The sequence below is a fragment of the Sinocyclocheilus rhinocerous genome, unplaced genomic scaffold, assembly GCF_001515625.1.
Source record: "Sinocyclocheilus rhinocerous isolate Xijiao unplaced genomic scaffold, SAMN03320098_v1.1 scaffold25, whole genome shotgun sequence".
In the NCBI taxonomy this organism is placed as follows: Eukaryota; Metazoa; Chordata; class Actinopteri; order Cypriniformes; family Cyprinidae; genus Sinocyclocheilus; species Sinocyclocheilus rhinocerous.
The window spans coordinates 441143-467580 of NW_015647048.1; the positions used below are offsets into that span (position 1 = coordinate 441143).

At 39.0% G+C, this 26438-nt stretch overlaps 1 protein-coding gene across 1 annotated transcript in view; it reads right to left on the reverse strand.

Moving 5' to 3' along the window:
• Positions 1-26438, reverse strand: part of LOC107708595 (zinc finger protein 521-like) — a 77904-nt gene that overhangs the window by 7952 nt on the left and 43514 nt on the right. Inside the window, exons 4-6 of the mRNA XM_016512861.1 lie at positions 18670-22118; positions 18209-18293; positions 385-516 (exon numbers count right to left, since the gene is read on the reverse strand). Of these exons, the coding sequence (XP_016368347.1) occupies positions 385-516; positions 18209-18293; positions 18670-22118 (3666 nt within the window). The remainder of the gene's footprint in view (positions 1-384; positions 517-18208; positions 18294-18669; positions 22119-26438) is intronic.

Genomic DNA, 26438 nt, shown 5'->3' on the forward strand with positions numbered 1-26438 from the left:
TTAAGTTTTGATATATTTACAGTAGGAAATTTACAAAATATCTTCATGGAACATGATCTTTGCTTAATATCCTAATGATTTTTGGCATAAAAGAAAAATCGATAATTTATCAATAATCGATAGCCCATACAATGTATTTTTGACTATTGCTACAAATATACCCCAGCGACTTAAGACTGGTTTTGTGCTCCAGGGTCACATATGTGGAAAACTGTTGTTAATTAATAAAAAAAACCTATGGTTGTTGATATTATATGAAAGACTGCTTGATTTTAGTGCTGCTCTGGCATACGCACACACACACACACACACACACACACACTCACGCACACGCACACACACACACACACACACACTCTCACACTCACGAATATAAAGATGTACCTGTGAAGCAGACGGGACACTTGAAGATGCCGCCCATGCCCTCAAAGCTGTGCTCGATGAGGTGACACTGCAGCTTCGCTGGAGAGTCGAAGGTTTGACTGCATAGTTTACATTCATGAATGAGACCTTCCTCTGGGAAAAGACAGAAAAACACAAACACAAGCCTGTGTCACTGGAAATGTCTGAAAGATTCACAATGCAAGCACACTGTATGATTTGCAGTGCATTTTAAGCATTCATAGTAAATTCTCATGAAATGAATCTCAGTCATGAATAAACAGGAGACATTGAAACCTCTCAGATGTTCATTATTTAAATAGTCGTGTGTGTCATCTTTACTTTTAAAAGTTGGCAATCTGTTTCATAATTTACAGGATTTGAAACAAAGATACGAATACTTGTAAAAGTATACACTTTGTAACCAATGCTCCCAACAAACAAACAAATAAATAATAAAAACTTTATATACCACAATGTAAAATGGTCCAAAAATGATAAATTATAATTTTCTCATTTAATTAAATGAGTATTTCTTTAATTAACTCATGAAACTAAAACCGAGTGAATCATTATCACGTGTTTCCTGTATTGTTCCTAAAACAATAAAAAAACGATTCAGAACAGATAAAAAAAAAATACTAGTAATATTTTTGGTTCTGATATACATGCATTTGATTTTTTTATTGTTTCAATGCAGAAGCCTTCTGCTACTTCATCTTCCTTCAACTTCTTTAAATTTCATATTGAATTAAGAAATAAAAAGTGAATTTCAAATCAAAAATAGGATCTGGATTGGCTCACAACAACATGGAAAGGGTTTTTAATAAACAATGTATAAATAAATAAAAAGCATTCATTCATACTGTCATAGTCTCTTAAGAAAAGTCTGTTAAGAAAAGTGTTATTATGAGGGAATTTTTCATATTGATTTTTCACTGGTGTTTTATCTGTGTTTTGAACGATGCATCGCACTGTATTCTGTTTTTGGTTTGAAGGAAATATCTGTAAGCTGAATCTTCAGCATTTTTTTCTATGCAGTTTTTCTTACAGTGTAATGCAATAAAAAGAAAACCTATATACAGTGCAGTCCAGTGGGCATTTCTCCGGGGAATCAACGTCTGGGATCAAGGTTGAATCAACGTTGCATCTTGTTTCGATTTAACAAAACGAATCACCGTTGATATCACGTCTGATACCAACATTTCCCCATCTTACCTTTCGATGCTGGTAAATTAAAGCCATGCATCGATGTTGTATTACCATTGAATTTTGATATTACCAATGAGTTATTGATTTTGCAATTGATATCACATCGTTATTTTCTGTCATACTTTTTAACACTGAATGAGTTTTATTTCACTCTACACAACTGTAAATTCAATAACATTATAATCTAGTTTTTAATTGGATCAACATATGACAATACTGACTGAATCACTGATTTACTGTACACAGTTCATGTTTTAGTCGTAAACCTTGAATGTGACCACTTGAGACTCTATAAGGGAAAAATGGGCATACAGTGGAGTTGATGTTATCAGTGATATCAGAGCTGGTCTGATCTTGAAGGTCTGTGTGGGCATATGCGGTTACACTGCTACATGGGAGCAGCTGCAGCCCATCAAACCCCAGAGGAGTCGTTGGCACAGGTGGCCACAGATGGCATTTAGCATAGAGTGAACAGTGACAGGATCTTCAAATGCACCTACAGCACCCAAACACAATACCAGACTGGTGACAACACACATAAAACTTCATTTGCACATTTTTTTTTTTTTGTTTGCCCATGCAAAAGTCACCTTCACCATGCTGGCGTGCTGTGGGCGATTGCCAGGGCATTGCTGGGAGGTTGTTATGTTGTCTGCATGGCTGCCAATTCAACAGAGCCAACCTCTAAGACCATATTCTGGTCTCTAAATATCAGTGTAACTCTAAAATATAAATAAACTGTTTTAGCTTGTTGTAATACATTTTAAAAGGCTACTTCTGTTTTCTTCTTGTGATGGCAGAGCTCCATTTCCAGCAGATTGCTGAACAAAGTTTGAAGAACAATATATATATATTTGAAATAGATATAAACAGTTTGTCATAATGCATTCTGAGATTGGCTGATCTTCAATGGATACATGTGATGCTGCAGCTATACGGCGGCAGATACTGCCCTGAGAACAGCTCTCTGAGGGAGTCGTGCATCTCTTAATACACGATGAGCCAAATTAACAGTGATTAAAGCCCTGGGAGTTAAACGCTGACTCCTCCTCCTGTGTGTGTGATTTCCCTCATGAGTTCAGCAGCTCAGACAGGCTGCCGTGTGTTTATTCATTTAACGCTGAAAATAGTGTAAGAGGGCTTTATAGGGGAAACTTTATCAAATCAAACACTGATGATTAATGATGGATCTGAGCTATACTTGGTTTATGAATGCAGTAGTGTTTCTGCATGTGATCTGCATGCGAGATTGATGTCTCATGACTGATGGAAGGACAAAATTATCTTTAGTTGCCTTTAGTTGCATTCATCATCTTCATTTGTACAGGAGATCATTTTTCTCACACATGCATGAAACAATTGACTCCCACATTATAATGTACAGTAGGAGGTTGAATTTTAATACATTGAAGACAGAAGGACAAATTATTATATTAATATTATTATAATATTATGTTGCCTTTAGTTGCATTCATCTGTTAGGATTAAGGGATCTAAAATATGCTCATGAAAAATAAGGCATTAAAATGTGCTTTATAAGTACTAATAAACAGTCACAGTAGGAGGTTGAATTTTAATACATTAATTACTTTATATTCAGTGACATGAAGTCATTATGAATTTGGACACACTTTGTTTTAAGGTCCAATTCTCAATATTAACTATTAACTATGACTTTTGCCTCATTAAACACCTAATTTGTTTCTTATTAATAGTTAGTAAAGTAGTTGTTAGGATTAAGGGATCTAAAATATGCTCATGCAAAATAAGGCATTAAAATGTGCTTTATAAGTACTAATAAACAGTCAGTATGATAGTAATATGCATGCTAGTTAATAGTGAGAATTGGTCTTTAAAATAAAGTGTTACCATGAATTCTTATTAAAATAGAAAAAAAAAGAATTCTCACAGTTCACGACTGGGATATCACCAAATTAAAGACAATAGATTTGATGCATGTATATGCAGGATACAATCATCAGAATCTTCTTTGTCAACGAGCAAAATTAGGCTGAAAACCTGCATTCATTTGTGGGACAACCAGATGTAAAGGAATAGTTCAACCCAAAATTTTTTTTTAATTATTTACTCACCCTCGCGTTGTTCCAGACCTTTATGGGTTTCTTTCTTCTCCCTATTGACTTCCATAGCATGAAAAAAATACTATGAAAGTCAATGAAGTGCAGGAAATGTTTGTTCTTCAAAATTCTTCTTTTGAGTTCAGCAGAAGAAAGAAGGTGGGTGAGTAAATGATGACAGAATTTTCAGTTTTCGGTGAACTATCCCTTTAAATGCCATTTTCACTCCCTTTCAGTGTGCATGTGGCCAACATGAAGTACTGCTTCATTTGAAAATCTTTTGGTAAGTGCTTTTGTGCCAACAATTTTGACCTAATTTGAACATATATTTATCCTGCTCACATACAAAACCAGATATACATAAAGCCAAGCATTGGCATAATTTCAGAGCACACACGCTCTTCATGTTAATACCTTTCGGCATTCACCAAATAAGCATTTCACACACTCTTTCTTTCCTCGTCTCGCAGTGTCTCTCCATCAGTTTGTCGGCCGCCCCATGAGCCGCTCACACCAGGAAAGAGGAAGTTCATTAGCTCAGCTAAATCAGAATTAGTCTCTTCATTCTGACGGCCTGAACTTCATTAGACGGCCCTTCACAATCCAGCAGGGAGACGTGATGAATCAACGCGGGACGATATCTTGCCTCACACAGCAGATTCACACTTCCACCGCCCGCCCTTTTTCTCTCACAATCTTCTTCTCTTTCAGTTCACTTATTCTTATGTTTCCACTGAAATCAAGAATGCATTGCTCAGAAATGAGATGCGAGTCATGTGTACATAATTGCATGAATGAAAGCCACATGCCTGCAGAGCTTACATCAATCCTGCATCAAACATGCTCAATATTGGCTCTCGGGAACATTTGCTGCATGAGTCAAGGGACAAAACGTGAACAGTTCAGACAAAAGAACTGTTTGCAAATCAGAGATTTCTCTCACGTAACTATCACTGCGTCTATAAATGATTTCAATTCTGTCTCCTCTACGTGTAGATGATAACAACCATACAAAAACAGAAATGTCTGCAGTACAGGGCTGATTTTTTTTTCTTTGGCTCGCGCGTTCCTGTAGCCTGTTGCCATAGTTTCACAATTCAAAAGAGGCAAGAGCACCAATCAGATAAAGAACAGGACACAATTAGCAAACGAATCAGATTGTTGTGCAGCATGCCAAATGAAGGAGACGGCACGGAGGAGCAGGTCCTGTGAGATTACACCGCGGATATCAAACAGCACGCATCAGATTGTGTCGTGCTATTAAACATGCAGAGATACAGCGATCTGAAGCAGCCATGTAAAGAAAATTATTTTATAGTATAATGTGATACATACTGACTGACTAATTATTCCATGTGCATAGTTTATGCATTTAAATGAGTTATTTAACATTTTCTGTACACATTTCCATAAAACGATTACCTGATATATGATTTTCTTGAATAATAACAGCAACAAATAATCCTTTAGATAAAATAATTTCACTATTGAACCATGAATAATTTAACGGCACAGAGACGGTTTTTTGTTTTGTTTTGTTTTTGCAATTCTTAAATTTGTGGTGAAGTAATATGGAATTGTAATGCATTCAGTTGAAATGTGCCCAAAAATGAATAACTTATTCAAGCAGGCAAGAATAATGACTTCAAATGCAAACAAATTCTATTAAATAACTGAACAAGACATTTGTTAGACAGATTATGTAACCCAATCTCATGAAAAAACATAATTTTATGAGCTATGAGCATGAAGAATATATAAGAATCAATAATTGTAGTAATTATGTAAGGCATGCAGTGCGGAAACCATAAATGGAATAGAGCTGCATCTAAAACTGAGCATTTCATGTATATATAATGGCTTTGCAGTGTTAATTTTGACAGGCATTTTTGATTTAGTCTTAAGTCTTTATCTTGAGACGAAAATGCTTAATAGTCTTAGTCACATTTTAGCCATTTGAGTCTTTCATAGTTTTAGTTGACGAAAAGTCATTGCATTTTTGTCAACTTTTAGTCAAACTGCAGTTACCAACATTTATTTTGGTAGCTATTTTATATGCAGTCTTCAAACAAAAATAGTCATTAATTCTTCTCTCTTTAGACCAAATCAATTAAGCTTATGAGAATCAAGGATTGAATTTGGAAAAACTTGAATAAATGATGACAATTTTCATTTTTGGGTGAACTATCCCTTTAACAGTAGTGAAAAGGGAGTAACTTATAAAAATGATAGTTGTTCATATATAATATATAAAATTTATATTTTTTGAAAAAGAAGCAGAATAAGACAAATACGAAAGAGATACTTCTTTGATTTTTCAGATACAGTAGGTTTACTTAACATATTTATTTAACATCTTTTATTGTTTAACATTAATGGCACTGGCACAGATAGGTACTTAATTAGGAATGCTGTCCCTTTAATACGGAAGGCATGCATGTAACTTTTAAATAGAGAACTCATGAAAACAGAAATACTTCCATTTATTGAAATCATCAAGAGAAATCATCTGTTTTGTTTAACAGATGAAAACAAAAGTACAGAAACTCTATGAAACATAAGCACTGCTACACGCACAGCAATGCAAAAATAAAGGTTAGTTGATGATTTAGGAAGGAAATTCTTATTGTAGAGGACATTTTAATGGAAAAAAATGTGTATTTGCAAAATGTTGTCAATATTTTCCTGGTAGGAGACGACTGTTTATCTTAAATGCATATACCTGCTTAAAATTAGTTCAGCTGACTTTTAGGAGTACATTAGCATATAGATGACTAACATAAATTAAAAACTCCTTTGATTTCATGGGGTCTTCAAAGAAGTAAAGTGAAAAAGAATCACTTTAGACTGAATCAAATGCATGTGTAAAACAGCGATGATGTAATGAACACAATTTAGTGTTTTCAGTATTTTTCTCTTTCTTCCTGAAGGTGATGTCTGATGGCATCACGTTTACATGAAGCTGTGCATGAAAACCAGACTGAAAACTGCAGTGGGTTCCATTAGCGGGGGATTTTGAGGGTAGGCGCCCTTGTGGGAGAATGTGTTGTGTGTGTATTTGTATTGATGTGTGAGGCGAAGCAGGCGAGGGGGAACCCTCGGGCTGCTGTCTGCACCTCACAATCACAAAACTGAGAGACACGCTCCCTCTACGCTTGCAATTATACTCACACACACTTATAGAAGAAACACAGGCGCAGAAGAAAGACTTCAGTAATTCACTCCCACTGGATGTGTACTCAGAGAGGCTGACATCTCGTCTCAAGGGAAACAGTTCTCTCTGGCCCTCTCACTTGAATCAGGGAAGGATTACCCTGGTATAATATTCCAGGTGATGGGGTACATGAAGGGCACACATGATAAGTACGCCCAATGTGACACTGCTCAGGGTGAGTAATGTGGGCACTGTAAGAGGAACAAGCCACAAAACATCTAATGCAATGGAGGCAACAGCTGCACAAACAAAACTGCTGTCGGTTTGTAAAGATGATTGTGTGAATAGCTCCATTTTCCATTCTAAAGTCACCCGTTTTCCATATGCGCTCATGAACACGTGTGCTACTTGTCCAGTGAAAAGCCAAACTCAGATGACTGTTTGCTTTGGAGGAAATCAGTTTCCCCTGACTCCTGCCAGTAGAAAACCAGCTCTGATCTGCTGCCAGATCTGTCAAGAAGACCATGCAGAAGAAAAAAAACATACCACTACAAACCGCACTGAGGTCAAAGCATGCTGAACTCGTGCAGCCTTCCAATGAGGGAAGACAGCCTTTCCATATACAATCTACAATGACTTAATGCAGCCAAGATTTCACTCGAGGCTAAAAGGAGGTGGAAGGCATTTCAAATAACACACTCTCTGTAGTATAGAGTCTGTTTAGATGTTTTTTCAAAATTTGGGAAAATAACCAAAACTGTCAAATTTTAAAACAACATTACTTGTGCATACGGGTTTGTGCTCAATGTTAACACAGTTCAAATGTTCAAGTCTTTCTTTGGTAAATGCAGCCACTATAATTGGAAATTGATTAAATTTGTCATGTGTACTCAGAATGGCTTGCTCTCCATCTGTACCAATTTTTGTGCACTTTGGACTCTGTGCTCACAAGATACAGGCCAATTAGCCACTTTGGACCACATCGAAATATATATTGACTCATGTCATATCCTATTATAAAAATGTATCAAATTGCTTCAAGGACTTTTTGTCAGCCTCATGCGAGTTCAAACATTGGATGGAATATGTCAGAAACTTTGTGATGTGTCTGGTCTCATTCACACACCAGTAACACACCACAATAATTCCATGTCAATGTTTTGACACTTGTGCCATTCAAACAGTGCTCCACATGTGAAATGCACAGGAGATGCAACTGTTTCTCATTCTGCCCATCTGAGCATGAAAAGTAATGTTTAAAGACACATACAGATAGCACCTGTCTCCAACACCTCACTAACAGCACTCATTCAAACAGACAGAACAGCTCATACTGTGTACCAACAAGCCCATGTGAGTGCAAACAAATTTAACTAAATGTAACCAAACAGCTCTGTGAAAGAAGAAAAACAAGCCCAAAGTAGCAGATATGGCAATGCTATGGGTGGATAGGTGGTGTTATCTAGCTATTTAGGGGTCCAAGCACAAAGTAATGGAACCCTACTCTATTTATTAGGATTTTCTTAGTATGGTATTGTAGTCTTCTTCTTCTTCTTCATAGAACAATATGGTAAAAAGTTGTGAAATTTGGCACACCGATAGAGGACAGCCTGAACAATAACCACAGCAATTTTGGAGTCTTTAACTCAAACCCTCTAGCGCCACCAACAGCTCAAATCGAATTAATGACATTTGCAACATAAGGGCTAGAAAACGTTTTTTTTCTTTCCTATGATTCCTTGGCTCAAGATGCTTTGATTAATTTGCATCTATCTAATCTAAGTATAATCAGTTTGCAAAAAAAAAAACTGTAATCTCCAAATTACCTTTATTTTTATATATCCTAATGAAACTGAAAACATATTTGTCAAGTTGCCAGACATAACTGAATGTATTGCTGTCCAATTAAACTGAAGAGACGATATTATTTGTATGTTGTAATATAGTACATAGAATAATACTTCCATAAAGAGACACTCAAAGACTCGTATTATATTTGTAAAGAGACATGGCCATTGCATCGTCAACTATATCATCTACATGAGTCATCTGTGTGTGGACCCCGATAATTTCCTCTTGTGACTAGATTTCTAACTAGCACTGTAATTACTATTCTATTCAATAATTTCACTAAAATCCAGAGTTGCCACTGAGGTACAGTACATACTGAAACATGGATTTTGTGTACTGTTGCAGCCCTACTCAAAAGCCTACACAAAATGCATGGAACTTATGTGGGAGCGCTGAAGTAGATTAGCGTGTTGAAGTTCTCCTGTAGAAGGTCTGTTGTTAATCCCATGTCCAGCAAACTAACCTCCCACTCAGACTCTTGGAGATGTTGTAGTGCATGCAGGAGGGCCTTAGTGTGTGGGATTTGTGCTTTTTATTTTCTAAGCCCATTTCCTCATTATGGAGGGTGGGCAAAGGATCACCAGTCATTCTCTCAGCACACATGGCCAGTGTTGGGGAAAGTAACTTTTAAAAGTAATGCAACAATATTGTGTTACTCCATAAAAAAAGTAACTAATTGCATTGCTTAGTTACTCTTTATGCAAAGTAATGCGTTATGTTACTTTTGTGTTACTTTTTGTCACCGGGGCTGGACTTGATTATTTGTTTGTTTGTTTGATTGTTTGTTTGTTTTTTTAATAACCAAAAACCTCAAAAGTTATTTTTTTGGCAACTGTAAAGGCCAAAAGTGAAATTAAGCCTCAGATTAAAGGAAGTGCCTCTGCACCAATTTCGCTCAACGCGTGGACAGTAGTGGTGTCAGTGAATAAATGGGAAAAAAGTAACTTGCATTAATTATTTGAAAAAGTAACTCAGATATTTCGTTGTAAATTTAAAAGTAAAGCATTACTTAACTAGTTACTTGAAAAAGTAATCTGATTACGTAACTTGCGTTACTTGTTATGCGTTACTCCCAATACTGCACATGACTGTCTGTTGTAGCCTTGTTTTGTCCTGTTTGGCAACCAAACCAAACAAGGCAGTTACTGAAGAGCACAGGACAACTCAATGACAAGACAAAATTGCATTAGCAGCTCCTGTGGCAGGTTGAACATCCTCATATGGTGAAGGAAGGACATCCGCTACATCCAGACATCTTTTCCACTATAGAGACTATTTAGAGTTCCCACTTCAGGTCCTGGGAGATTGTGTGCTGTTGAGTATGTTGAGGGGGCAATTCCACTCTTTTCTCCAGTGTTTTACGTTTGTGAAAGTAGAAACAGATCTGGATATGAAGATATGGACTGTGTGGAGTAAAGCATCCAACTGGCCGTGTTCCTGTAGTGCGGGCACAGGGTCCAAGGTCATCCGCATCGGGCTGTTCTCTCATACTGTTGGCTGCATTAAGAGCATTTCATCTGCTCCCGGCATCCCAGCGGCTCGACTTCCTCCCGGGAAACCAGGTGGAGCGTTAAAAAACCTCCACATATGGTGAAGTCAAGCTGCTCGGAGGCTGCTGGGTGTCTGCTGTGGGCATAGCAGCTCCTAAAAGGCCCAGCTGGTTGGGAAGGACATCCGCTACATCCGGACATCTTTTCCACTATAGAGACTATTTAGAGTTCCCACTTCAGGTCCTGGGAGATTGTGTGCTGTTGAGTATGTTGAGGGGGCAATTCCACTCTTTTCTCCAGTGTTTTACGTTTGTGAAAGTAGAAACAGATCTGGATATGAAGATATGGACTGTGTGGAGTAAAGCATCCAACTGGCCGTGTTCCTGTAGTGCGGGCACAGGGTCCAAGGTCATCCGCATCGGGCTGTTCTCTCATACTGTTGGCTGCATTAAGAGCATTTCATCTGCTCCCGGCATCCCAGCGGCTCGACTTCCTCCCGGGAAACCAGGTGGAGCGTTAAAAAACCTCCACATATGGTGAAGTCAAGCTGCTCGGAGGCTGCTGGGTGTCTGCTGTGGGCATAGCAGCTCCTAAAAGGCCCAGCTGGTTGTTGGAAAAGGGCTTCTATATCACTGCACCCCAGCGGCTGCCTCTTTCTAGAAAGAGCACTGGCCCACTCGCACCAGAAGGCCATTTTAGACTCCTACTCAACAGCCCCCACCGATCCCTCTCACAGACCGACTCTGGATCCAACGCAACATTTGGTGTTCCACTGCTGTTTAATCAAATTCCTCCATCTGGCTGCAGTTTTCCAGCAGAACAGGGTAAGGTGCCTCCAACTGGATATTGTAGAGGGAGCCACAGGCTACAGACAAAACATGTTACAGAACAACATGTATATATATATATAAAAGACGAGTGACAAATTAAAGGATCGGGTGGCACCGGTATGACATGGGGGGTGTCATTTTGTTGGCATGGGTTGAGTCACATGCTATGGCTTTCGCAGACACCAGATCTCAGCCCTATGGGAGATTTTGGACCAATGTGTTAGATGGTGGTCTCCACCACCATCACCATCTATAAACACTAAATGAGGGAATATCTTGTATATCTGGTGTTCCATTCCTCTTGTAGAGTCAATTCCAAAGTGCATTAAAGCTGTTCTGGCAGCAAGTGGTGGCGGTAGCTTAGAAACACTGACATCAAACTATATAGGAATCAATTGTAAAGTAAATCTGCAGTCTTTTTCACATGAGTACTATTAATGTTGCAACCTATGTGGAATAGAGCATGCCAAACCCCTAGGTTTCATCTCAGTTAGGATGCGGCCTTAGAAGGCAGCTGCCCATGAAGGCAATGAGGCAGCTCACTAGGTTATGGAACTGAGCCAGAGCAAAAATGAGAGCAGACAAAAGGAGATGTCTTTTTTCTGCAGTGTCTCCAGGGCTTCACCCTTGATGTGGCGCATTCATCATCGCGCCTCCAATATCAGTTATTCAGCGGCTCCTCTGCTTTCAGCAGAATTAATTTGAGCTTTAATCCCTTGATGTGGCGCATTCATCATCGCGCCTCCAATATCAGTTATTCAGCGGCTCGTCTGCTTACAGCAGAATTAATTTGAGCTTTAATTACTCTCATCGGTGGAATGCTGATGAAGGCAAGCAAACGGGCAGCTTGGGACGCCGCCGCACTCACTGCACTGCTTTCATACCACCTCAATTCCACACAGACACACGAGCTAGCAAACAACCGGCAGGCTGGCCGCGTCAGGACCCGCGGTCTCAGATACAGCCCAGAGCACAGGAGAGATTAATCGAATGGCAAACCATATATATATACATGACAGGTATGTAAGGGATAAGGCAGACAGCCATTACAGCAAAACAAGCCCCGACAGGGTTATCAGAACTTTCATTTAAACAAGCGGCCTAGTAATATGACAAACACACAACAATATTACAATATGTTTTATGATCCCCTTTTATCATCATCTTAATCAGTTTTTATTACAGGTACGTGTATACGAATGTGTAAGTGTTTATATGAAAGGTGACAATGGGTCTGGCAAATGGACCACTCTCACAAAAAAGGTACAACCCTAAGGTACAAAAGCCTAAAGTACAAAAGCTAAAAGGTACATCTTTGAACCTTATTTACCCCTAATTGGCACATATTAGTACCTTAAAGGCACACATTATTAGTTTAGAAGTACATACGGTATTAATACTTTAAAAGTACATATTAGGGCCTTTCGCACCGCGGGAACCTTTTCATAGTACCAGAACTAATTGTGGAACTACCCACTTTTTGGTGTTTTCGCACCGCCGGAACTGGGTGCGATTTTAGTACCGGACTACCTTTTTCGAAAACCAAATTAGCTCCTACTCCGGAGCAGGGTCTAACCAGCACAACTGGTACTACCCGTGACGTAAGTAAACATTGATTGGCCAAACACCCGCCATGATTTAAAATGCCGTGTAAACATACTGTAAACATTGTGACACAGCTCCGATCACAGCATCCTCCATCCTCCTATTGTTAACGTTGTTCTTCTTTGTTTCTGTTGTCGAACGCCACGCACAAATGACGTCGCTGTCGACCGGCTTACGTCACTTCTTAGTACACACTGTCGGTGCGAATGCAACCCTTTAAATGGTACTGGGAAATAGTTCGCGCAAAATCGTCCCAGTACTTTAGTACTGTACATTTAGTTCTGGAACTAAAGCGGAGCGAAAGGCCCTAATAGTACCCTTTGAAAGGGTTCCACTCCAGCGACAGTGGACAGCCTTTTTTTTTAAAGAAATGCATGACTAGTTGTAGGAATGCAATGATCTTGTGCTAGTATGAATAGACAATGGAGTGATAGTAGAGCTCTTCTTCACTTATGATTGCTGTGAAAAACTATAATTTTTTCAGAATATAACAGTTGGTTAGTGGAGTAAATGACTAGTTGATTAGTCAACTGCACACATTTTAAAAAGTGTTCACACAGGATGCATTTTTTCTATTTGAAAACACCTAAACAAAGCCCAACATAAAAGAATGCAGGGGGTCACAAGGTGAATTTGCAAAATCTATTTTTAACTTGGCATTGTTTTAACGAGGTTCCTGTATCTCAAACAGCAGAGCATGGCGCTATAGCATCAGCAAGGTCATGGGTTTGATTCCCAGGGAATGCATGAACTGATGAAATGTATACCTTGAATGCAATGTAATTCACTTTGTATAAAAGCGTTTGCCAATTTCATAAATGTAATATACGTAAATGTTAAAAGGACAAAGACAGATATTAGATAAGCCTATAGATAGATACTCAACTAATATCAACTACAAAGAAAAATAACAGACTTTGCTCACAGCAGATGACTTGAAGTTTGACAATAATTATACTGTAAGTACAGATCTTTCTGTTTCATTTTAAAAATGAACACTAGAGTTGGGAGGGCAAATATTTCCATTCACATCCAAATAACAAAAATACATACAACACAAAAATGGAGTGATGTTTATTCAGAACAAATTATGATGTTGATAATATTACATGAACTAAATGAAATCCCTTCTAGCTTCACCAACAACCTACAGACAGACATACAGCGAACTATTGTGGAGGTCAAAGAAGAGAGCTAATGGTGTCATGTGGACAGAGATGGACTTTGCGCAGGTGGAGGTCTGCTCATGAGTGGATGCTCTGACTCCGGCTACAAAAAATCTCTGCTTTAATGAACAGCTGGGTCACAAATGCTTGGCACTTTCATATTTCTTAATGATAATAATCATTACAGCGTAAGCATGTTTCCCCAAAGTCGGCGGAGTTAGCAGACACCGGCAGCCAACGCTGCCATTAAGAAGCAAGAAGAGGAGTCTTCATCAGAGAAGTTCAGATGCTCAAAGAAAATGACTCTAATCACTAATGAGATCAAACTGCAATTAACACTTCATGCTCTTAATGATGGGAAATGCTGAGCATGCCACGCTGGTGAACCTTGAAAATGACTTTAAGTTCTAAATGATTTCCCAAATGAACATACACTTTTTCCACAGTAATGTTTTGTTCGGTGGAATGTTTGTCTAGATACGTGTTTCAGAAGTGAATATTTTAAGATGAAAGATATTATAACAACAAAGGCCTTCGGAAATTCTAAACCCAATCAAAATGTTTATTGCAGTAAAGAGGTGGAAGGTGTGAGCTATCATGTGATATATCAATGATTCGTCAATAAATTAAAGTTATTACTTAAATTATTCTAAATTTAAGAAAACATTTAAAACCACTTGCAACCACACACACAAAAATCCTACAGAATGCATTATATATGCGATCTACACAAACACACACACACACACAGTACCATACACTGTACATAGATAGATAGATAGATAGATAGATAGATAGATAGATGACAACAACCAGGATTCAGTCAAATTGTCAACAATTAAAAATGAGAAAATTAGGATGACACACACACACGCACACACACAAACATTGGATAAACCTTTCACATCAACACATAAAAGATCTGAGCAACAGACGCGTCCAGCTCCTTGTGTATCCCCTCACTGTATTTCACACAAACCTTTGTCTTGTGAGTGCAGGTGTCAGTGTGGGCATATCACAGGCCATTATCTGCACCATCCACATTCATTATTGAAGCTAATGATCCGTTGTCCTCCATGCACCTCAGTGAAGGAGGACTACATTAGAAATCTCTCAAGTTAATTAGTAATTAGAAACGTAAAAAATTAATCAAAGAAAGAGAGTGTTTAAGGTTTGAGTCTCAAGGTGTCTGTGTGGGGTGGGGAGAGGTGGGAGGCAATATGGGTAATGAAATGCTGATGGTCCTCTTTCAAGAGCATTTCAACACCACCAACAAAAAGCTCTACAAAAAATCAGAAACTAAATATTTTGAAACAGTGTTCAAACTATGTATAATTACTGTATGTACAGCGTGTTCAATGGTGGAACTGATAATAATGTAACTAAACTTTTGACTAAAATGTATGACAGTTGTCTTTTAACACATTTAGAAAAAATTGCTTGGTTGAAAATTATGCACAGTAAAAATATTTTAGTGACTGGGTTATATGATAATAACCTTCTATGCGGCTGCTGTTGTGACAGAGCAAGTACCGACACTTACTACTACCAATACATCCACAGACATGCTGCTGTAAGCATGTAAGAAATACTGCTGCTGCACATATAACATATATTAAATCACCCCATATATAACATACATGAAATCAGCCCTTAGTGGATCTGTACAGGTGGAGCTGGGGAAGGTGGAGGGTTTCAACTATTACAGCAAGCACTAGCTGAGTATTTGAATGTTGAACAGCAAGCTCATTAGCTGCTGATGTGAAAAGAAACCAGTCAGCTGTGTCATGTGAATGATGATGTAATTATATCAGATTATATCAGTTAGAACCTATTGGCCTGCGCCATCTAGAGTTTCATGATAGAACTTTGTATTTATTTTTGTTAAAAGTCTACATCTGGGACAAGGTTAAACAATAAAATCTCTGTCAGAAGAAACAAAGAAGGCTGAGCCACTTCAAAAAAGTGCTAGTGGCTAAGATAATAGGTGAAGAGAAAATTCTTAACAAAATACTGACATCTATCTATCTATCTATCTATCTATGATGGTGATATGGTTTGTATAAAAATATTTGCTTACAATACTGTACATATATGCATGTACAAACTGATATCGATGTTTGTTACAAGCCAACTGCACCGTTCCAACTCAACTTGACAGATATAAAAAAAGCATTAGCATAAAAACAATCATAATAAAGACTAAGTTGCTTTAATAAACATTCTGGTATATCTGAATATAAAGCTCCATGGAGTATTCAGATGAAGTTCATCTCAAGGTGTTGATTTATTTTATAGATAGGACAGTTTTAAACTATGGTGCAGATCTGGCATGTGCCCACTGTTTTGAAGCACCTGAATCTTATTAGAACACTCTGGAACACTCCACAGGGTTCCATGACTGCAGCCAGAGGGCATCATGAAGGACTTCAATGAGAGAGTTCACTAATCAGCATCCTGTTCACCAGCAGAGCCCAGGGGGCCAAAAGCAATAAGAAAAACAAGAGAAACCAAACTGAGCCAAGCTCCAGAAATGCCACAAACACAGAGACCCCTACAAATCTATAGAATACATATCAAGCCATGTGTAACAGTTGCTGTGTGTCCTTGTGAAAAAAAAAAAACACTTCAGCACAGATTTAAAGAGAGTACTTATTATGGAACTGTACTTTAAAATAATAAGAATGAATAAGAACTGAATGTAATGTTTTCGGACACTGAAGTGCATGTTTACTATAATACATTTTTTATGTTAGTAAAAATTTATTACAGTTTAAATATTTATTAAATGCAGTTAGCTGAAAATAAGATGGTGTATTAAGATACACCACTGCTCTGTTTATCCACTCCCTCTTATTTATTCAGAAGATTTTCTCCACTCTCCTTTCAGCATGACTTCAGCCCACAGCGCTGCTTCACACAGAGTGGCCTGCTGGACAACAAATGTGCATCCTACACTGCTCCAAGCCTGCACCAACTGTTCTCTGCCATCCACCTCAACCACCTTCCTCTGGCTGGGCCGCCCAGGCCATTCGCTCCCCGCTGTGCAACGGAGCGACACAAGGCTGGATGTGTTTGCTGCTTGAGCGTGAGCCACTGTAATCAGCCACCCCCACTTCATGCCACATGCAGGATGCCCATGTGTGACCGTCCTTGAGAAGGTGGCCCACCAACTTGGCGAAAGCTTTAGAGGATGATGGAAAGTTGCCCTCTTTCCTTTTGGCTGATCTCATATAATCAGAAATACGTTGGGGTTATGTTGACAAATCAAATGTTATTGGCTGGATCATGCAAGTAGGTCAAACCATCAGTCTCCTCATTGGCGCAGAAGCCTTTCTGCATCTTCAACAAAAGACTAGCCAACTAAAAAGCAAATCTGGATTTGGGCCGTTCAAGCTGTGAGTTTCTATCTGCAGGTGTCTCAGGGTTCCTGTGGCCAAGACCAGTCCCTACTGTCCAGTTCACACCTACCTCCACCTCCTTACCTTATCTGATTGCCTTCTGGAAGATGTCTCTGTGGAAATCAGCAATATTAATGACCGTGAATCAAATCTCCCTTTCTACATTTACGAACCACAAGGCCAGGTTACAAGGACCTACTGGCTTTTGTGCTCGTGTTTAATAGCATACCATTCTCTACATATTTACAGTTATCGATGGCAATAAAGCAGAGACACGTGCTTAGAAACAACACCCAGAAGAGCATAGCGCCTGCTCCATTACATAGCCTAATAACACTGACAGCTGAGCGCAGATAACCCCCGGCCCCCTGTTTCTCTGCATCTTTACAGATGGCCATTAACAGGAGAAAGTGTGCCCTTTTTCCAAGGGAAAAGATATTTAAAGCTTCTCAAATCAGGCCTTTGTTTTTTCTCTTTGCAATTTTGGCACATGCTGGTTGAGTGGGAATTACAGTCCAGATTTACACAAACTTGTTGGGAGACTGCAACAGAACCTGCTTCAGCAGAACCAAATGAAAATTGAAAGCTTCTATATTTATTGAAAAAAAAATGGAACATGCTTCTCTCAAGCAGAGAGGCAATTCTGTTCTGACACATTTTCTTTCCATAAAACACACCAAATCATGAATAAGAATGAATAAGAGTAATGAATAAAGAACAGGAGAGAAGATAACTGCATACTGTAGACCTTGACTAATTATGTAAATTTTCTGACATAAAGCATACCACCCTGAAACTTTGTTCTCTGTAACATTCTTACCAAACACTCAAACTGAATTTCACCACATTTCAACCCTGATTTAGCCTTGACTGTATACAAGAGACATATTCCAGTAATATTATTAAAGGTGTAATAAATAAAAGGATCCAAGTGGCAAACAAGTTACATGGTCACACTTGACAGCAATACCCAAAATTGACATTGAATTAACAAACAAATGTTTAGCCATTTCTTACAGATCCAATTAAAACAGTCTTACCTAGCATATGATTGGCCACATGGATCTGAATGTCCCATTTACTGTAGAAGACCATCTGACACTTGATGCACTGGTAAGTCTTCTTCTAAACAGTGGGAAAAAAGAAATACCAAGTAGAAATTAATAGCGTTGGACAATGATGCTGAATCAAGAAAATACACATCCCTTGTACTCTTGTACATGTCCCTTATAAATGTGTTTTTTCACTCCTCTTGGTAACACTTTATTCTGATGGTCCACTGAGACCACCAAGCAGAGTTAGTTGACATGTAGTTGCAAAGATACTTCTAGTCAACAGAATGTCTAAATGGGACCATCACAATAAAGTGTATCCCTCCTCTTTAATCATGTAAATGGTACTACCCAATAAAAATCCTTACCAACAATAACTATCACTATTAATGTACTGACGGCAAATGTACTGAGCATGCACTGTATGATTGCTGTAAGCCACATCTTACCTCGTCACTTTGGTTTGGGCTAACTCGTGACATGGGGGAGCCATCGGGGGTCCGTAAAAGAGCAGCTTCTGGTGTTTGGTCTCTGTGCACTGTCTGCAGGTGTGCTTGAAGCTCTGCCTCTGACTCGAATTTAACATTGCAACTGGAACAGCGGGTCTTGAAAATAGAGGGTGATACTGATGAAGATGATGAGGAAGAATAGACAGCCTTTCCCTTCACAGGACCAGGGCTAAGGCTCTCCCCTTGGGTCCATCCAGCAGCAGGACCCATTGGGGCTTGAGCTCCTTGGTGCAACAGTTTCCCTCCATTTAGAGTAAAGCTCTTGCTACCAGCGGTATTGACACACAGCGTGCAAAGACCATATGTCAAACCATTAATGTCAAGTTTTACCAAGTCCTGCTTAGAGTGGAACTCTTTGAGACATGCAGCACACTTGACGACTTTCTGACTTTGACTGTGTTGAAATTCTGTTGCAGCTGAGTATGCAGTTGGTTGATTTGTAGATGCCGCTCCAGTCTTTTGCATGTGAAAGGTACCGTGGATCTTGAGTTCTAGAGTTGAGGTGACAGTCTGCATGCAGACCACACAGCGGAAGCCAGTCAAAGAATTGCGCAAATCTGGATGCATCTGACAATGCTCCAGGAAGTCTGCCTCACTCTGCAGAGGTAATCTGCAGATCCGACAGCTTCCAGTGTCCAGGCTTTTGCTGTGAGTGACCTTGTGTTCTGTCAGAGTAAGTAGGGAAGGGAAGCGCTCTCCACAAATGGGACACATGTAGTGTTTAACAGGTCCTAAGTGCGTTTGCATGTGCTCCCGAAGTCCTCCCTCCGAGAAGAATGTTCTAGAGCAGACGTTGCATTTGTGGTTTCCCTTCATCATTTCTGCCTTTCTTTTGTGGATAGCACTCTCTCCTGGTCGAATGTTATGGTCACGAAGTTGGTGATTGGTTAGGAGGGACTCCATGGTATAGGATGCACCACAGATGTCACAGCTATACATGACCTCTGAAGTATTAAAGTCTTCTTCGCTGCCATCCCGACTGTTATGAGACTCCCCCGCTCCAGTGCCTCCGTGGCTGTTGGTCAGAAAGGCCTGTAAGTCTCCATCATCTTTGACAACTGAATCACCGCTACCAGACATGGATCCATTGGTGTTGCAATTCTGGGTCTTTCCCTCAGACACACAGTGCTTTTCACAAAGGTGACGTTCAAGCAGATAAACAGCATGGAAGGCTTTACAGCAAAAGTGACAATTGTACTTCTTGCTATGGGTGGTAATATGACACTGCAGCTCTACTTCTGTACCAAAGGACTCACCACAAAAGATGCAACGGTGTGAACAACCCTGATTTTCAAGGTGACTATGTTTGACATGCATTTGAAGGTCAGCCTCATGCCTGAAATCCCAGTTGCAAGAAGTACATCGGTATACCTTTTTCTCATTACTGTGCTTCACTGCAAGATGGAGCTGAGTTGACACTTTAGAGTCAAACACTTCCTGGCAAAGAGTACAGCGAAAAAACACAAAGGTGTGCATATCCAGAAGGTGCTTCTGCAAGTCATCCACAGATGTGAATTGCTTGTCACAGCTTTCACAGATGTAGTATGTGGACATGATGGTGAAATGAACAGTCACATGTTTCAGAAGAGACTCCTGGTTAGGAAAGTCATTGTTGCACTGTGGACAGGTTAGCTGTGGCACGATACCATCAAGGTGGGTCTTCAGGTGTGTCTGGAAAAGGTCTAAGCTGGTGTACTTAGCACCACACTGGTTACAAATGAACTCACTTGAACATAAGGAAGTGCTGTTCTGTTTGAATAGTGAGGCCTGTTCTACAGAGACTGGAGATGATGGGCTGAGGACTCGCAGAGATCTTCTCCCATTGTTGATATAATTCAGAGCAAGAGGGATGTTCTTGTGGTTCTCCTTTATGTGCTTGTTAAGCTTCATGACACTGTTAAAAATGGGGGAGTTGGTACAGTAAGAGCAGGAGTAGATCTCCACAATGGGATCTTTTGGAGTGACCGCTAGAGGAGAATCAAACTGCACGCTTCCAGAGTCACAATGAGTCTGTCTGACATGTTCTTCTAGAGTGGCCTCAGTCAAAAATCCCATAAAGCACTTGGGGCAAAAGAATGCATTGCTTTCTTTGGTGACTGGATTAGAAAAGCCATGGGAGCACCGAATGTGCTCTTGCAGAGCATTAAGATCTCCAAGCACCTCTGGGCAGAAATTGCACTGCAACAGGTCATCGGACAGGTTAGCGAGTACATCTGCGGGATTCTTGGCGTTGTGGATCTGTTTCAGGTGCTCGTTCAAATTACAAAGCGATGGAAGGATTTCCAGGCAAAATTGGCAAGTATGAGCCTGCTCTGGCTTGTCAACATGTTTGGTCTTAAGATGAATCTGCAGCACAGCAAGGCTTGAGAAAACTTGTTTGTTGCAGTAAATGCAGCTGTATTCGATTTTTGGCTGTTTGGCAGATCGCCTATACATGTTATTATGAGTGGCCCTCTTTCTTCTCCCGCGTGTCTTGGGCACTGTAGAAGCGGCTTCCACCATGGTCGAACTGTCAACAGAAAGATTAGAGTCTGGTGTAGTGCTTGAAACAGAAGTATAACCTACGGGCAACACAGAGGGGCTATTGCTGGACTCTGGAAGTTGGTGGATTTCCATGTGAGTGTACAGCTCCTCTACAGTGGGGAATTGCTCAGAGCACACAGTGCATGTGTTGCTCTTTCTATCTCTCCCATGCACCTGATCAATGTGGCTCAGAAGCGTTCCTTCATCACCGAACGGCTCGTGGCAGTAGATGCACTGCAGACCAGGTTCAAGACTCCCTCCTACAGGAGAAGAGCACTCTGGGTGGCTTTCTGCAATGTGCTTCTGCAGTTCCTCAGGCATGTCGAAACCCTCCTCACAGCGGCTGCATTTGCGCGTGTCTTTTAACCTCCACTCTTGAGGGGACCTTGTATTCGCTCCATCCTTCCCATGTTCATGCACCTGCATGTGTCCATGAAGCGAGTTGGTGGACAAGAACCCTCGGTGGCACACTGGGCATTTATGGGGCTTGTTGGCAGCGTGCGCTTTCATATGGATCTTTAGATGGTCACTGCGTGAGAAAGCAGAGTCACAGTTTCCACAGTGGTACTTTTTGTCACCAGTGTGAAGCTTGATGTGTCGGTCACGGCTGCGCTTGTGCTTGAACAAGCGACTGCAGTATGTGCAGCTGAAGGGAAGTTTATCTCTGTGACTCTGCTCGTGGCACTTAAGGAAGCTCAGGCGACTGAAGGATTTTGCACAAAACTGGCATGGGTAGGGTAGGCCTGCACCTCCTTCATCCTCACCGTATTCATAGTCATCGACATGGCCTGGAGAAGTGTGGTCTTTACTAGATGGCGACGATGTAGGCCAAGAGCAGGATGGGTCATCTTCTATATCAGTTCCATCTGTCAAAAACAACCAGAAGATAAGACAGAATGCATTACCTTTTTACTGTTTGGTGGTACACAGATACAACAAGATGTCTGTCTTCTAACAAACTGTATTTGTGAGACATCTCTCCGTTCATAATTAAATTCGCTTTTGTGTGGTAGAGTTAGACAACAAGGCAAGGTCGATTACACCATGTATTCAAATAATATTTGCTTGTGTACTAATAATTAATGCTACTCTAAGTATGCTAGTCTTTCAAACTATCATCCACCATGAGTTCCCACAGAAAATATATTTGATTTGCATGTCTGCCTTAATTTCTTTCAGCAAAAAATAGTCATTATGCATTAGTCAAAGACTTGTTTTAGTATGTTGTATAATAAAGATTTCGAGATTAACTGATATTTCACTGACCCCTGCCTCACTGAAGCTGTCATGTGTGTTTAAAGAAACAGCAGGTTGACCTGGGTGTCAATATGGGTCAAAAAATATATATGTGCCCCATAAACTGCTCTTATTTGTATGCAATATTTTCTCTAAATCTGCTTTGAAACAATGTATATCTTGATGTGTCCTATAGAAATAAACATGACTTTAACACAAAGTTCAGTCATGATTTTAATCATTTGCTCTGTGCATGAGATTTACTTGAAGTACATACCCAACAGTGTTTTAAAGGGGTCATATGATGCTTTTTTAAAGATCATTATTTTGTGTATTTGGTGTAACAGAATATGTTGACATGCTTTATTGATCATATGACCCCTTTAAATCAAATTTAAAAGGTGACCAGCCACAGAAATTCCCTTGCTTCAATATAAAAAAGGGCCAAGTTGGTCAACTAATTAATAAGTTGGCTGCTGGACGACAGTGAGGTCAACTATTAAGTTTGATATTTGTATATTAAACTCAGTTAATATTTGCTAATAGTCAGCACTGGGAATGACTAAAACTAAACGGTTTATTCTCTTAATTCTTTGCATTTAATGCATCCACCACAGCCATCAATGCACCACTTCTGTACATATTCTCCACCTTCAACAATTCAACAACAACAATTTTCGACTTGAAAATGCCTGGTGTGAAAAAGTAAGTACACCCCATGAAATATGTAGGTTAAAACACACACACACATATTAAGACTTCATATTTTCTGGATTCTGGTGTTGATTTGTTATAGTGTGGTATCCACTCCCAGGTGTCTGTCAGAACAGACAAATGACCACTTTAAAATAGATGCAGTATAAAAAAGCCTCAAACTGTAGGATGTTGTGCACTCACAATATTTCAGTTATGAACTTTTGCATGCGGATCAAGGATCACCCCATGAGTTCAAGCTTACACTCAACAGCATCAATCTGCATTCAGGACTGCATTTAGAAAGTTATAGTTTAACAAAATAAAAGGTCACTTCTATATTTTAGTTTACGATAAACACATCTGATCAGGGGCCGGAGGACATAATGTAACCTACAGTAATTATACAGGCCTTGATTAAAACTAACTAGTTTTCAGACAACCCATCAACCCAATTTTTGTCCATATCCCTTTAAATAATGGAGTGAATTGCCAACCAATAAACTGCCACGAGGCTTTGGTGGGAAAGAGAAAAACCAGGGGAAATGGCTAGGATTTATGAGACATCTTCAAGCAACCAACTCACATATTCATGTTTCTTCCATTGTTTTTACCAGCCACGGTAACATGCATTTATGAGCACTTAACCCTTGGCAGCATATCTTCAGGAAACAGATAACAATGCAGGTTGACCTGCTGTTCCTCCAAACACACAGCTTTACGCAGCTCAGCCCAAGATACACATTCTGACTAATTCTGCCTGTCCTATTGACTGCACAGTTTGGAACATTCTGAACTAAAATACGAACAATGCTCAGTTGCAATGTTAACACAGATGTAATACAATGAAATATATACAGTAAGTAGATGTACTTCTGATCAACAGTCCAATTGTGATTTAACACTTTTCAAGATCAATGCCAGGCTTGTCTAGTGCTCACAGACAAGAGTGTGAACACTGACTGATGGGATCAGAGTCAGGGCAAAATGAAAGCATGTTTTTGTCTCTCTTACTTGTCTTGTTTTTTCCTTCCTTCACTCAGACGAGAAATGTGCAGGACGCTAGCCGCCAGAGTAAATAAAAGCCAGAGTCTCATGGGTTCTCATGAGCAGCGGCCTCTGTGTGCCTGCCAAAGGGGATGCTGGTCCTGAAAACCTACACCCTACAGCTGAGGGTCTGTCTTTGTTGGCCTGCCAAAGCCTTCCTGAGCATCACTGTCCAACATCCTGACACTTGTACAGAGGAAGACCTCCATCTTATGGGCTGACGTTGGTGCAGGATTTTTTTAAGCATACAGTGTACGTAGCTCTCAAAGCAGCCACTCTGCACAGCTGGAAACACTTTTGACATCAGCTTTATGAGTGCTTGGAAATGGAATAATGGATTTTAATAGTTCAGAATAGCTGCTGTTGCTCCATCCAACAGTTAAACAAAGGTGCTCCTCCATGATATCATGCTCATTTCCAGAGCTGATTGACAGTTAACAAACACTGAAAAAAGCAAAACTGTAAAATGAATTCTTAATATCTCATTATTATATTTTTAAGCATAACAGTCTAGAGTCATTTAAGGGCCCTAACTCTAATGCACTGAAAAAAGAAAAACAACCGTGTCATTTATTTAGTGAATTTTCATATGGTTTCTTTTTTTATTAGTACATAACAGAAAAGATGATGCATAAAAAGACATCGCAATGAACTTTAAGGTCTTTCAAAGACAATATTCTTGTATTTATTTATAGTAAGTAAACTGAGACATTGACTAACAAAATGGTTTTAGTTTTGTCTTTACCTTTTTTTACTTTTTATCTTTATCGAATATTCTACTTTCATATTATAACTAATTTAGCTTTTGTTTATGGTGAAATTAAGTTGTAAAAATATATTATAAATATAAATATATTGCGTTGACCTAAATTAAGTAACATTTTGGTTTGTGTTTAAAGATAAAGATTTATTTTTTTATAATAAATAATCTTTTTATTTTGTATGAGTGTACATTTTTATCTTTGGAAAAATATATTTTTAATTAATATAAAATCAAAAATTTACGGTAGAACCAAAAATTTAATTAAATATAATTTGAAACAAACTAATACATTTGTAACAAGTTCAGTTTTTTTTTTTTTTCAGTGTATAATGCATAAAAACAAGGAATAATAATGGCTTCTATGTAGATGAACCATTATACCATAATTTTGGCAATTATTTATTGCTGGTAAACAACTATGTAAAAAGATGTTGAATAATTACCAGATTGTCAAACATTTTCTTTCTGTTAATAAGATTTGGATGTTTAGCTAAAATGTAAGTAGTGAACACTTCCTGAAGGCACAATACACTGCAGATTACTAATATGCCCACTGGTGTGGTCACTCTAAAGAAGGAAGCAGACAGGAAGAAATTACATGAAAACATGGTAAAAAGGGAAATGTCATCGTACAGAGGAAGATGTTATGAGCTGTGAGGGTGATGATGAAAAAAATTTGAAAAAATGCATGTACTGTAGGCCACAATACAAGTGCAAAGTTTAAAATATTAATAATTTTACATTTAAATAAATTTACATTTTTAGGAGGATGCTTTACAGTCATGCCCCTTCTCTGTATTCCTCCTGGCATCATGCAAAAGTTATGTATGAGGTCTAGATTTTATTTAAATGCGCTCAAATCAGTAGCAATATTATTTGAAATGTAAGGTTTCAACATTCAAAAGGCTTCTTTAGCTGCATAATTCAGGAATATATTGATGCATTTCACATGAAAGCTCAGCTAAAGACCTCCTCCTCATATCTCCATCCATCATCATTTCTAGCAGGCTACGGCTAAGACTGTTTAATCTTGTTTAGGAGGCCAGTTACTGACTCTTCAGCTATGATTGCATCATGCTGACCCAAATTCCCGGACCGCTGAGAAAAACATCATCTAACCAAACATCAGTATAAAAGAGTTTGTTCCCATACCAGTAAACCAGTAAAATAACTTCAATATATTTTCTACCAATTTTATGAGACCCGAATATGATTGCAGTGATGAAGGCTTTTGGCAATTGTAAAGTCTGTAACCTTTAAAATAAAATAAAATAAATAAATACACACACACACATATATATACATACTGTATGTATATATATATATATTATGTATGTATGTATATATATATATATATATATCTTTTTTTCTTCATACTTAAACTGAGAAATGTTGCCTTGGCAACTTACTGGAAAAAAAAACTCACTCACTTTTTTTTTTTTATATG